This window comes from Myotis lucifugus, unplaced genomic scaffold (genome assembly GCF_000147115.1).
Source record: "Myotis lucifugus unplaced genomic scaffold, Myoluc2.0 scaffold_3, whole genome shotgun sequence".
NCBI classification, from domain to species: Eukaryota; Metazoa; Chordata; class Mammalia; order Chiroptera; family Vespertilionidae; genus Myotis; species Myotis lucifugus.
The window spans coordinates 29,639,554-29,654,351 of NW_005871051.1; the positions used below are offsets into that span (position 1 = coordinate 29,639,554).

Genomic DNA, 14,798 nt, shown 5'->3' on the forward strand with positions numbered 1-14,798 from the left:
TCTGCACACGACGAGGCCCCTCCTTGGAGGTGGTGCCTGTCAGGGACATTGAGCACCGGCTGCACAGTGTCTGGAGATCTGGGCAAGGATCCTTTCCTGGGTGGGAAGTTGGACGGTGCTGTCTTATAAAAGGTCGCTTCGTAGTACTAAAGAGTGGGCGAGTCTGAAATTTTTACCCAAAACTCTTAGCAGCGAGGCTAAAGGAGTCAGTTGGGCTTCTAAGCCTGTTTCAAAGTTAGAGCTGTTGGGGGGCGCCAGTCACGTGGACAGACGAAGACTTACCAGAAAAACCCAGTTCACGAGGTTCGTCTTTCTCTCTCAAAATGCTGATGTGAGGTGAAATAAAGCCTACCCCCAGTGAGATGGCAGGTGGAAAGCTCACCCAAAATAATGAAGTGCTCCCAGCAGCGTGCCCCGCGGCTGCCCAGGCCACAGGACTTTGGTGCTGAATCCCAGGCACCCTGGGACAAAGTGGTCACCCTCCCATTAGCACCCACCAGCTCACCTGCTCCTTCACCTCCACCTGAGATTTTGCAAAGACAACCTGAAACGTTTAAATCCGACTAAAGTAGTGAAAAGCAAGACCTCCGAAGCGCCTCCGTGGTGTCTGTTTTTGTTTCTCTGGGAAGTTTGTCCACCGCAGACCTTGAAACAGCACCGGGTGCCCGGCTTCCCTGGGGGATACGTATGACTGTCCCGTGGTTTTGTGACACTTGGCTGGATCCCAGTCGGGCCGGCGAGGGGCAGCCTGTTCTGTGGACTTAAATGCGAGCCCCAGGGAGCACCTTGATAGAAAAGTGGAGGGATAATGAGAAAGAGCTCGGACCTCGGGGCTCCACAGCTCAGCATCGCCGCCCATTCATCTTGCTTGTCACGGGAGCAGCCGTGAGGGCACAGCTTGCATTCCTGCTGACAAAGGTGTGTGCCGGGGGATGCCTAAGTGCACCTGTAAGAATCAGGTCGTGGCCCAGTCGAGCCAAGGTCTTTCCAGTGCCCTTGTCAGGAGAGCTCTCCTGAGCTTCTTCATGAGGAGGTGTGGCAGGTGGACAGTCCACGTCGCTGGCCCACCTGGCTGGCGCACCTGGCCTGGCCCACCTGGCTGGCACACCTGGCTGGCGTGTTCTTTTCCACTTTGTGTTGCCCGAATTGGAAACAGCTGAGACCCTGTCATTTCTCCCTGACTTCCCTTCTTACAAGACCTTCATTTCCATTCCAGCTACATGAAGCCTTAGATTCTGCATGTTGTTGATGTCTGGGTTTTTTTCTCATCAGTAGAGTCAAACTCGAGCTCTAAATTGTCATCAGAGTGCTGATTTCAGTAAGTTTCATATCAAACAGAAAATCTACTTTATTAGTGATGCAAACTAACAAAAACAATAATTTCCTAAGTCAGTGTTCTGAAAATAATTCAAGGAGAAAGGGAAGGGATACCTGTGTTGTGAGAACAGCTCTTGTTTGTACCCACGCTGGTCATCGTCATTCAGAGTACACACTCCTCACATAAAACAAGGACGTTGTACTCGAGGATCCAGGATTCACAAGAACCTGTGATGAGCGCTCCGGCCAGCCTCACACACCTGCTTAGGTGAACCTTGAGTTTCTTGAGGTGGTAGGCATTGAGTTGCCCTCGGAGAAACCCTGGGTTGTTTTCCCCAGAACTTTGCAGAAGTCAGACTAGTTTGAGCCTAGACCAGTGGTCGGCAAACTGTGGCTTGCGAGCCACAGTTTGCCAACCACTGGCCTAGACAATAAGATGTACAAGTTCACAGCGCCGATCTCCAGGCGAGGAGCCTTCTGAGTCATAGAATGACCGACGACCCTGAGAAGACAGGCCCCCCTTTCTTCCTGGGAATGATGTCAGACGTGTCCTGTCTCTGCCACGGGCCTGCAGTCCGCATTAGTCATTCTGTGATGAAGGATTATTTGATCTTGTTTCCCTTTATAAGCCACAGGGCTGGAAGCTGGGCTTCCTCTGTGTGTTCCTTTCCGGTCTGGCTTCTGGCCTTTGCAGCTGCTGTCCAGGTGGGCCTCACGCCCTTCCTCCAGGAGAGGGCCTGCCGACTCCCAGGCACCGTCCCTGTCCGTGCTGCCCTGGACAGCATAGCTAATGGAGGGCGAGGACTGGCCCTGCTCCCCACTCTTTGCCCAGTGTGTGGTTGGCACACAGGTCAGGACTTGTGGGTCACGTGGGATCCAGTCACGTGGCTCCTGCAGCACCATAGAACCTCACCGTGGATGGTCCAGGCTGTTGTTTAAAAATTGCAGTAAGATAGGGACCGAGAAAACCAACCACCTCCCCAGCTAGACCTCCGTAAGGGTAGGTTCGCTTCCATTGCCTGGGGAGAGCATGCGTGGCCTCCAGAGCAGCATTCCCTCCTAAATGCCTCCCTGCTGCCTCGATCCCGGGTGACTCCGGGTGTGCAGGTGCAGGGGCTGTGGTCTGGGCACCTGCAGTTGTGGTTTCCGATCCTGGCGCTGCCCCCTCCCCCACCCTGGTGGCCTGGAGGTGGCTCCGAGCACTGCAGCTGCTGGGCTGGCTTCCCTTCTTCCACGGAAGTCTCCGTCCCCGCCTTCCCTCCTCCCTGGGAGACCTCTGAAGTCACCCTTACCAAGGTGGTGCCCCAAACCCTGCCTCTGAACTCGCAGACTTGCCGTCTATATAATTCTGCCAGAGCGGTGCCCCGCCCGTCACTGTTCCAAAGCCTGCTCACTACATCGGGCAGCGGTCCTTCCTCTGATGCTCCTACTCCACCGTGTCATTCTCATTATAGGGAGAGAAGGTCTCCAAGCGGAAAAGGAGCTTAAGATGGTTGTTGTGGGGTTTTTTTTGTGTGTGTTTTTTTAATTGTGGTAAAATACATATAGCATACAGTTTTGCAATTGACCACCTAGACCATTTTTTTAATTGTTTTTAATTTTTATTTTTTTAGAGAGAGAGTGGAAAAGACAGAGAGAGAAACATTGATGTGAGAGAGACACATAGATTGGTCGCCTCCTGCACGGGATCAAGCCTGCAACTCCTGCAACCAAGGTATGTGCCCTTGACCAGAATGGAACCCAGGACCATTCAGTCCATGGGCCGATGCTCCATCCACTGAGCCAAACCAGCCAGGGCTGGACCATTTCTAAGTGTACACTTCAGGAGTGTTAAGTATATTCCCACTATTGATCAGCCATTCTCCAGAACTTTTTTTTTTTTAATATATTTTTATTGGTTTCAGAGAGGAAGGGAGAGGGAGATAGAAGCATCAGTGATGAGAGCGAATCATTGATTGCTGCCTCCTGCATGCCCCACCCTGGGGGATCAAGTCTGCAACCTGGGCACGTGACCTCCTGGTTCATAGGCCGATGCTCAACCAGGGAGCCACCGGCTGGGTAGGATTTCCTTCCTTTCTGAGGCTGAAGGATATCCCATGGTATGGACAGACCACATTTTACTGAGCCCTTCATCTCTGGGTGCACAGGTGGCTGCCTCCTCCTCCGGGCTGTAGTGTATGCTGCTGCTGCGAGCGAGGGCGTGCAAATATCTCCTTGGATCTCAGGGTTTTCATGTGAAAACGAAGACACAGGAGAGCAGTCGAGGATGGCTGGAGCTCAAAGACATCCACCTTAGCAGGGCCCTGACCGAGCTGCTGGGAGATGTGCAGGGTCTGGTCATGAACGTGCCGGATTATGGAGTTGAATCACCTGGATGGTGGTCCGGAGCCCATGGGAATGGAAACACCCTGCTCACGTGGCCGTTCCTGTTTGCCAAGTGCCGGGGTGGGGCGGCGCTGTCCGTGCCTGAGCTTCAGGTGGCCAGGGAAATCATTTTGGCGTTGATCCAACTAGGTTCAGAGAGTATGATAAATTGCTTCTCCCAAATACCAATGCCTTCAGTCCCGTGGAACGATACTTATGGTGGTGTAAATATTTTCAGGGACCATCTACAAGTTGTGTTAGAAAAATTCCTATTGAAAAGCTGATACCTATTATTGCACATACACCAAAAAGTCAGGTTCTCTATCAAAATCTTATTTCTGCCCAAGGAATTCCTTGTTGACTTTATATAGCCCTTGGGGTTTGGGAAATATTTAGAATTTACAGATAAAAGGGCCAACATGCTTGTGTGTTGTCTTGATAACACAGAGTGAATAGAAGTAGGGTGAGACCAGACAAAGTCTTCACATCCCTATAAATTAACCGCGTAGCTCAGATTTTACCTAACCCATTTTTACTGCATTGAAAAGTTCTCTCTTCTCACGTCTCTGGATTTAAAGAAAACGAAGTATCCGTGTATACGTATGTGTCTGTAAGTGCACAGAGTTCACCGTGTAGCTTGTGAATTTGAGTCTTGAAGCATCTAGTAGAGTCGATGGGGCGTTGCCCTAGCAGCATGGCATTTCTTCCTTTGTACTCAATCTGTGTCATTTTGTTTTCCAATTTTTGGGCCTTCTGAGTGTTACTAATTGTGGCCGAAAATTCTTGCAAAAGGTAAATAAATCAAAACCATCCATTTTCCCCACTGACAGTGAGTCACTCCCGAGAACTCAGTGGGAGAGACTGGACGTGGGGGGTCGTGAGGGAGTGTCCTTCCACTTCTGCTCGGAAATTGAATTCTCATAATTGTATTTTATAAATATTTTCCTCTCTGGCTCGTAACCTGATTGCCCGCTTGTTGCTAAGGCCTTGCAAGGAAGGGCGAGGTGGAGGTGGAGGGGCCCTCTTCTCAGGTGTGCCCGTGGCCCCGAATGGAAACCAATCAAGGTGCGATTTATGTTCATTAAGTGCTTGTCAAAACTGAAAAATTTTCTAATCAACAGCAATCTAGCCTCGGCCCCCTCGATGGCGGGGAGAGCCGCCTCCTCGAGCGGCTATTTGCCTGTTACAACTCTAGGCTAAAATCCGCTGATGATTACATTAGGCTAAGCTGCGAAGTAAATGAACCGTGTCTTATTTAGGTGCCGGGAGCTGCAGTGTAGTCCTGCCCCGCAGGGCACTTGATAGCGCTTTATGGCTTTAAAATTAGTGTAGCTTCCCATTTGCTGCAGGGTGCTGCTGTTATGCCTTTGAACTCAATAAGCAAAGGGAAGGCGCCTTTTGTTTTCCCCCTTCGTTTTCCTCCCTTGCATCTCAGCAATTTTGTTTTGCATCTTTTCCAGACGGCATTTTGCAATAAAAATGTCTGACTACCATATACATGCCTCCCCCACAAAACGGGGGGAGGGAAGAGGGGGAGAAAAAGTGGAAAATGTCACGTGTTTGCAGAAGACCATTTTCCCCCTATTCTACGAAGTGAAAAACAGCTTTGCAGGCCATCCCTGATGGCTCATCATGTCAGAATCTGTTCCCAGAATGGGAACGGCACCTTCTGCTCAGGAAGTGCCCACGTAAGGTCCGAGGGCAGCTGCTCAGGGATTCCCATCCGGCAAGAGTAGTCAGAGCTAACGTTTGTGGAAAGAACTCGGCCTTCTTTCAAGCACTCCCTCTATTATCTCAGTTAACCGTCACAGCAGCCCCACGAGGCTAGGTCTGTTATGAGCCCTTATTTTTAAACATGTGGAAATGGGGACCGAGAGTGACTAAGTGACGTCCGTCCCCCGCAGGTGTGGCTCCGAAAGGCCCGGGCTTGGACCCCCGACGAGGTCACTCTGAAGCCCAGCTCCGGCCAGGAGGAAGCTGACTGTGTTTTCTGCAGACTTGCTTAGTTTAGGAGACCAGAACATTCTATTACCGAGTGAACGGACTGCTGTGCATTTGAAATGAACCTGATTATATTATTGCAAACCTCCTTGGTGGGCAATAGTGTTAGGGAAACAGAATAACACCTTTAAAAGCAAAGCATGAGGGGAGGGGGGATAAACAAGACTTCTCAAAAGGCCAGTGAAGGTTTAAAGACTAGAAGAAGTATTTAAATGTTGTGATGGGCAAGAACTGAAGTGGGCATTTTTCTGTCATGGCAGAAGAACAGGCCTCTAGTGATCATCAGTGCTCTGGAGGACAGATGTGTATGCAGATGTGTATTTCTTCTGTCTTAAAAATCTGTCTTTAAGTGTTGCAGACTACAGCAAATTCACCCAGAGGAATCTCAAGGGTTTTTTTGTTTTGTTTGTTTTTTAAATACTTTTTTTTATTATTATTTTAGAGAGGAAGGGAGACGGAGAGAGATGTAGAAACATCAATGATGAGAGAGAATCATTGATTGGCTGCCTCCTGCACGCCCCCTACTGGGAATCAAGCTGGGCTATCCCGGCATGTGCCCTGACCAGGAATCAACCATGACTTCGTGGTTCATAGGTCCATGCTCAACTACTGAGCCATGCCGGCCGGACAGGAATCTCAAGTTTTAAAGAGCTTCAGACAGACCTAGTATCACTATGGTGACAATTCCTGTATAACTCAGAATTTCCAAGATCCACCTGTTTCAAGCCATCTGTGATTATTAAAAGTCACCTGGCCCAGGAGTGACATTGGCTCCTTGACATTCATTGAGGTGAAGTTCCACTCCCGCCTGCCTTTGGAAGAGGCGCCCGGCGGCTGAGAAGACAGGAAGCCATGTTCGTACCCCACACATTCGTTTTGGGCAGCCTCAGTTCCAACATGCACGGGCCAGAACTGGTTATATTCACTTTAACCTACAGTGAGGACAATCTTTCTTGCAGGGGAAAGACAAGACACTAGGTCAGTCCAGTCAAGAAGCAAAAGAGGCCCGGCCGACATGGCTCAGTGGTTGAGTATCAGCCTATGAACCAGGAGGTCACTGGTTTGATTCCTGGTCAGGACACATGCCCAGGTTGCAGGCTTGATCCCCAGTGTGGGGTGTGCGGGAGGCAGCCGATCAATGATTCTCTCTCATCATTGATGCTTTTGTCTCTCTGCCTTCCTCTCTGAAATCAATAAAAATATATTTTTAAAAAAAGGAAACAAAAGAGATTCACAATGCAGTGGGAATTTTCTACTGTTTCGATTTACATGATAATAACCTCTCCCCCCCCAGCCCCCACCCTGGCTACTGTTGAACTTCAGCCCATGTTGTAAGAAGCCCACAGGCTGGAGGACTTGCCTTGGCTGTGGGTTCGGAGCTCTTGGTCCGTGAAGCCTGCCCACTGACCCTCATGAGACTGCACCAGCCATCTCTCACCACGTTGCTCACCAGGCCCAATAAAGCACTTGTTAAGTGAAGAATCAGATTTCGGCCACATGGGACATGGGTGTGCCAGGCACCTCCTTCCTGTGGTGGCCACACGTCATACTGACGTGTGTTTACAAGCACTGTCTTTACGGAGCCCCCTCCCAAAGTGAAGCCCTGGAATTCCATTGGCTGTCATGGGAAACGCTGTGGTTTCTCCTCTAGAGGGCACTTCACTCAGACGCTTCCTCCTGCCGCACCACTGGAGAGCAGGAGAAACGGGCTCCTTTGAGATACCTGACCTGAAAGGACAAAGCCAGGAGATCTGTCAGAGTTTTACAATATTTTCGTAGTGATTTTAGGGCATCACTCTCCTCTGTGCTGTGGCTATGGGCAAGGCCAGTGTTTGTTATTCACAAGCGCTGGGCTTGCACGTTCGCTGGGTCTCTGTGAATGGATGGTACTCTGTCCATCTTTATAGATTAGTTTCCTTTGAAAACAGTATTAAATGGGGTTTGGGAATCACAGTACATCTAACAATGGTGTCTCTTGCATACTTTCTTTTTTTAATCCCAGAAGCAAGGGTTTTTAAAGATAGAACTTGTACAAACTACTGCTTCGTCTTTGAACGTGGGCGTTCATGAAGTACCAGTGAAAACAGGTGAGGAGTCGCTCCTTCTCGCCAGAAGACACAGGTCTGCAGACCACTCCTGATTTCTCCACAGAGGCCCAGGTCTGTGCCCCCAGATCTGTGCACAGTCTCACGCTCAGAGCCCTGGCTGTTCCGACATTGTAGTTCTCAAACCTGCGGCCTCAGGACCCCTTCACTGTCCTAAACACTGAAGCGCTTAAAAGAGCTTTTGTTTCTGTGCATTATATCTGTCAATATTTATCATGTTAATTAAAACAGAAAATTTTGAAAGTTATATAATTTAAAATAGGAATAATAAACCATCGATTATGTAACATTATTCCATAAATAAGATGTTTTATAAATAATATACTTTCCAAAAGAAAATTGTGAGAAGAGGAGTGTCATGTGCATTTTTTCGAAGCTCTTTGCTGTCCGGTTTAATAAAAGACAGCTAGTTGTCCTGTCTGCTGGCGCTTCCTTTAATCTGTTGTGATATGTTGTTTTGGTGAAAGTGTCTGAGGAAACTGTCTGCTGATACAGTTATTTTGTTAGAAACGGGAGGAGTTTTTGGCTAGCCGTTTCAGGCCACTGTGCATGTTCTTGGAGGCGGCTAAAGCTCAGAATGCAGTGTGGATCCGAAACCGTGTCACTAAATGTTCATTCTCTGCCGCATTGGAACCCCTAGAACTGCCTTGCACTTTGAATCCTCTTACGCTCATGCATCGGTCACCTCAGAGGTGTGTGTAACTGAGGTATGCAGAGTTCCAAAGGGTGACACTCTCATTCCGTCGTGTCCAGAAATCACATTTGTAGCACCACCACCGTTGTCGTAACATCTGTCTCATTTGGAAGGTGTCAAGCTCATAGTGAGACATACAGGTTTTGAAAATCCTCATTGTCATGGGAAAGCTCAAATTTTATCATTGGCCATAAATACTGTTTTCAAGAAAATGCCTGCCAAATACTCAACACTGAGTAATTGTAGTTAAAGTCTGACATGGTCGTTCTTTCAAGTAAAAAGGGGCTAGTTCAGCTCACAACTCACAGCTGTGGAGATGCTTCTCTGCAAGGTAACCCTCAGCCTTCAGGACGCAGCCGGAACACTCTGGTGCTTTCCAGGTCCCCACCCAGGAAATTAAAAATTAAAAAGGCATGTACTCAAGGGTTGAAATTTTTTAAAAATCAACTTGGGGGGTGCCTTTTTATAAATTGATTTTAGAGAGAGAGGGGGAGGGAGAGAGAGAGAGAGAGAGAGAGAGAGAGAGAGAGAGAGAGAGTTGTAGTTCCACTTATTTATGCATTCATTGGGTGATCCTTGTATGTGCCCTGTCCAGGTATTGAACCCGCAAGCTTGGCATATTGGGATGATGCTCTAACCATCTGAGCTACCCTGCCAGGGCCTTGGGGGGTTCTTAAGAACATTTTGAAGTGAGACTGTTCTTGTTTGTTTGTATTTAAAGTGGGTTGCCATGAATACAGTAATGAGTAAAGTAGCCCAGTTTGGTTCCATTCGTGCTAAGGAGCCCGCAGGTTTAGCCACCATCACTTTTGCAAAGTCAGAGCAACTTTCAACACAGTGAATAAGGCAGACAGTGTCTTGGAATTGTTTTAAAAATAGTGTTTAACTTGTAACCCCCACCCCCTCCACCCCCAAAGTGTTTCCAGGACCACAATTTGAGCACTGCTAAGGTGGATAATGCAAAGAGGAAAAACCCAATTAGATTAACCATGGTAAAAAAAAAGCAAATGTCAGTATGTCCTAAGTTATCTAACTTAGACGAGATATTACATATGAATGGAAAATATTAAATTTCTCAACATTTATTATCGGGAAAACCTAATTGGAACTAAGATGCCCATTATTTTTTCCACCATTTAATTGTGAAAATGAAGTATCTTCATACTTTTTGGAAGTGTGTGTAAAATGGCGTGTTGTTGATTGCACCACCTGTGCGTGAGAGTAGACCTTCGGTGCATGTCTGCCTTTGAGATGCCAGTCCAGCCGTCCGTGCAGTTCAGTTCAGCTTTAATTCCTTGTTAACTGCCTTCGGTGCCCCTGTGAACACATCGGGCAAACCATCTTTCACCAGACAGCCACCGGTAACGTCCGGACGGGAGGCAGTGCGAATCGATGGAGTAAGAGTATTTTTAGGGACTGTTGATGGATTGCTGTATTCTGCGCTTAACTTGAAGTGCCAGATGCCCCAGAGCTGACTAAGATGAACTCGCCATTTACTGAGCACTGTATAGACTGTGGAGACACACGCATCTTCCCTTGGTGGTTTTGGGGAGAACGCCTGCGTTTTCTTAAGCAGCCTCCTGCGGTACTTCTGTGTGGACTCTGGGCCATCTCCTTGCAGAGCACGGTGTTATACAATTGACAGTCTCCCGGTCCTGGTGATGTGTAACTGTGAGGTTTTAGGACAGCCTTGGACAGCAGCCTGTCCATCAGTTCTCCATGTGGGGGGACCTGGTACACCCAGGCACTGATGACTGACCCTCCTGGTGGCAGCCCCACGGAGGTGGCAGCAAGCTGGAAGCTGTGGCTCTGGGCTCCTCTCACTTGCTAGCAGGTTTCTCTCACTGCAGCTCATTTGCATCTGGGACATCAATTAGCATGTTTGTTGAGGCTAATTGAATGAAACTCAATCATAGCTCTTAATTGCTTGACTATGTGAAAAGAAATCACATTAATGCAGCTAATTAAGTGTACGGCAATAGATGCAACATAATTAGGAGCGAAATGCAAAAAACAAGGGATGGCGAAGGTGCGGAGCCTGGGTGCGGGGGGACGCAGGACGGTGGCGGAGCCATCCGCGCGTCTGGACGGGTCCCTCTGCTCCAGCGCCTGCTCGGAAAAAATAATCCACATGATGAGCATGGACAACTTGAGAAGAAAAATGCAAATAGGTTTGCAATTACTACTTTTTCAAGCTGTTGAGGGGCAGGAGATGGCACCTCTGGGGGGCCTGGCTCTTGAGTGGGCCCCGGGGACTTGTTAAGTGCTGTTTAAAAGTACTTGGCTTTGAATTACCCTCATGCCTTGTTAAAGGGTTTTTTCCCCTTTTATCTTCGATCAGCATTTTCTACAAGGAACATGGAGAAGGAACATGCATTTGCATATCAAAATCGAGCTTGCTGTCTTTACTTTACCCAGGGAGTCCCTGCCTCAGACCCATCCAGCTGCACAGCCCACTTCAGAGGATGGGGGACAGGGTTTCGTGGTTGTAGCTTTAATTCCTCCAGTACCAGGCCCAGGAGAGATGAAAAAGATGAGTTTATTCTTTCAGAAACAGGAAGCTCAGTGTCATTCCTCGCGGGAGAAGCTAGAAGCCATGTTCTCGCAGCTCCCTCCCGCCACCTGTTTCCGGAGCTCCGCCTGGAGGGGCCTTTATGGTTTAGGACATGCCTTTAGTACAGTTTTTAAAAACTGTGGTGACTTGAAATATAAAAATGGCCAAATTTATATTCCGATTTTCCCCCCAGCTCGTTCTTGTGAAGTTTCAGCGCCTAAATAACTCAGGCAAGAGAACAGATCCCCGGCCCATGCTGGGCTCGAGACAGATGTGTTCCCTCGGCGCGTTCAAACCCAAGGAGTAGGCTCTGCGTAGATTTCTATAATAATTTTGAATAAAATGTCCTGGTTATTGTATGTTGAAACGTGCCCATTAAAAGAGCCCTGCTGAGGCTTAGTCACTCTCTGATTAGCCTCATTTTAGAGCCCATAAGCAATAAATGCTCAATTACACTCCTGTTATTGTATTTTAATTTGTTAAGAATTGGCATTAAAGAAGAAAGTTATAGCAAGTTGATATTTTTAAAGGAGTAACTATGCAAGAAGGAATTCATTATTTACAAGCCTTAACTTTGGTTTTGAAACTTGGCCTTGCCTGTTTTTGGCAGGTATTAATAGAAGTAAATGAAATAGGCTTCAGAATGACCTCTTTAATGACCTTGACTTGTAGCCCTACACTAACCAAAGGTCACTTTCTTTGAGGTGCTTTTTCCCATCCTCAACACAGGGAGCTCGACCACGAGTCTGCCTACATTCCCGCCAGTCCGCCTGTCCTGCAGTCTGATTTAACGATAGTAGCTTTCTTACATCTTTGGTCCACATCCTTTCAAACCCACAGCTTTTTTCATAGTCGGTTATATTTGGGGGAGTTTTCCAAGCATCTTGATCTCCATGTGAAGTTTTCAGTCTGTTCCCAGCTGGACACAGCCTCCCTTCCCCAAACCCACAACTGTCCTCCAGGGTGGCCGTGGCCGACCACCCCTCCTCACCAGCTTGCCCCGGGGACATTGGGGTGACCCTCCCTAAGCCCCCTTGGAGCTTAAGTGCACAGCTTGGCCAGCCCAGGGAGGGCATGGCTGGCACCACTGAGGCAGGCCCAGCTCACTCCCCTCTGTTGGCCCCACTGGGGTGCAGCTTCTGACCCCTCCCCCATGTGTCTGTCCCATGGTCCTGTGGGTCCTGCCTCAGCACGAAGAGCTGCCATTGGAGGGCTGTCCTTAAGAACCTGATTGCTTCCACTAAACAAACTAGTGGGTTTTCCCCTTCATGGTCTAAAGGGAACCCACCAAGATCCTTCAAGGACGGAGTGGTTGATCCCATTTCCTGCTTAATCTTAAATCCTGTGAAATGTTATTCACCCACGAGCGGTTCAGAATGTATCCCCTTCTGAGGAGTGCTATTGATTTCATAATATGTCTACAGAGACACGGGGCTCATTGCCCCCCAAAATGCAAGAAAGCGTCGATAACTCCTAATCTGCCCACAGGCCCCTCACCCTGGCTCTCAGTGGCCTTCTCCCCACTGCCCCCTCCAGGCAGCTTCAGTCTCATCGAGATGTTTAACGGCATTGCCCTCTGAGACAGAAAGGTCACTGCACAATAGTTCTGCTCCGTGGAATTGTGGGTAAACCGTCCAGGAGGGGCCCGGTTCCCCGTGTGCCGTCGCATAAGCAACAGTTCAAACAATATGACTTCATGTCCATGCTCATTTTCTACAGCTGGTTCTTGTCCTCTGTGATGGGCCCGTCTGCTTTGTCTCCTCATCTCTCCAGGATCTGGGTTAGCGCAGGACTGGGAGGCAGAGCTCCGACTTCCGTATAACGGGGAGGCCCCCTGTGCTAGGCAGAAGAGGGCCTCCTTATTTTCGGAGCATGTGCCACAGGGGAAAGGGCTAGGATTACAGCTCATGTCATCCACTAGAACGTCTTGTCCCAGTTGGTGGAAGGTCTGCTTTTTAATCTATCTTGGCTGTTTAACGTTTGAACAGGATTACATGCAGAACGTTCACGGGAAAGAGATCGACCTTCTGAGAACCACTGTGAAGGTCCCCGGGAAGAGGCCCCCCCGCGCCACGTCGGCCTGCGCACCCATCTCCAGCCCCAAAACCAACGGCCTGTCCAAGGACATGAGCAGTTTACACATCTCACCCAATTCAGGTAAGCTGAAGGCAGACACACCAGAGAAGGCGTGCGCCGGCCGCTGTCCGTGGTGCTGGCTGGGGACACGGCTGAGCTTGTGGGCTTGCTGAGGCGTTGGCCATGATGCTGTAGATTGAGGTCTAGAAGCCTCATCTCCTCCACCAGTGACCCCTCCCTCTCCCCCATGGGTTCTGTGACTGCACATGGTGGCACTCGACGTCCCAGCCAGCCCACGAGGTTGTCCGGAGCCGGGTGGTTGCTAGTGCGATTGTGCACATGATTGAGGATTTAAGGGCCTTCGTAAAAACACGAATGAATTGTTAAAGGATCCAGGCTTCGTGTTAACTAACCCATAGGGACCAAGTATGTAAAAGGAAAAAGGCCGTGTGGAGCGAGATTTGAAGGAAACCCTTGGACCCATGGAGCATTGAAATGCCCTCAGCGTTATGTCATAACTGTTGTGTAATTCTTTGACACAGCGTTCGTTTTCTTTACTCTCCTTTGAGGAAGCGCCTTCTCAAAGTTAGATGTGCTGAGACCTACCTGGCAATTGCACACCATTCAAATGCCATGGTTCCTTGTTGGTTAAGAGTCTTTGCAAACGGTGGCAATGTGGCTTTGAGCTTCCACAATTATTTGTCGGAGGAAAGGTATAGGGATTGGTCAAGCCCTCCCACTGAACTCAAAGTTCTGCAACACAGGGACCTCTCTGTGTCTTTCTCCATCAAAAAGCCCCTCTCTTCCCTCCAGTTAGTCTTCCCAGAATAAACTTCTGTTCTGTGGTGGTTTCTGCATGTGTCTCTGCTTCTTAAGGACGCTGCATGCCCCTCTCTACAATGTGAAATGCTTCGAAAGAGGAATGGTGTGCTGACCCCACAGTTTGGCATAAATAGCATCGGTTGGGGGAAGCAGGATCATAAAAAGGAGCGAGAGTCTGGGGTCTATGAACCGGGGTTCTGCTGCTTGATGCCAAGGGGCATTAGGCACGTAACTGTCCGTGCGTCACTACCACCTCAGGCCGACCTGGTCTGGCTTCTGTGCGGTCACTGGTGCGGTGGCAGGTGAGGTCGCATGGAAGTGCCAAAAAACTCAGAAAGCACAATACAGACGTCACTGTTACTACTCATCAAAAGAACCAGGGCCTTCTGCTCATGGAGACCTTGGTTCATTCCAGAAAGGGGGTTGTTTTGCCTGGTCTCTGTGACCTGCTGACCCTCCTTCCAAGACATAGGTGACATTTTTCCCTCCTCAGGATGGTGTGCTCACTCTATGGGATAAGAAGAGGGAAATGACGTGCCTGAGAAAACACTTTGTCTGTGCTGTCTTTGTTACTTTGTATTTATTTAAAAATATTTATTGAGCACATGGTGTGTGCCAGGAATTGGATGTGATGTGGGAAATGAGTCCCTGAGCCCTAGAATGAGGATTAGTCACCTCATAACCAGCTGGTTTTCCTTCTCCTTCTAACCCATCTCGTCACATCTGTCAGGATGGGTTATTCAAGTCAAGAAACATTGATAGAATTTTTAATGCTAAGCACAGTCCAGGACTCTGGGACACAGGAGAAGAGGTAAGCCCTGCCCTCAAGAATGGCACCCTTTGGTGGGGGAGAGACAAGTAGACA

General features: G+C 48.8%; 1 protein-coding gene across 1 annotated transcript in view; it reads left to right on the forward strand.

The window, feature by feature from the left end:
• Positions 1-14,798, forward strand: part of AGAP1 (ArfGAP with GTPase domain, ankyrin repeat and PH domain 1) — a 256,941-nt gene that overhangs the window by 104,357 nt on the left and 137,786 nt on the right. Inside the window, exon 7 of the mRNA XM_014464050.1 lies at positions 13,024-13,192. Coding sequence (XP_014319536.1) covers positions 13,024-13,192 — 169 coding nt within the window. The remainder of the gene's footprint in view (positions 1-13,023; positions 13,193-14,798) is intronic.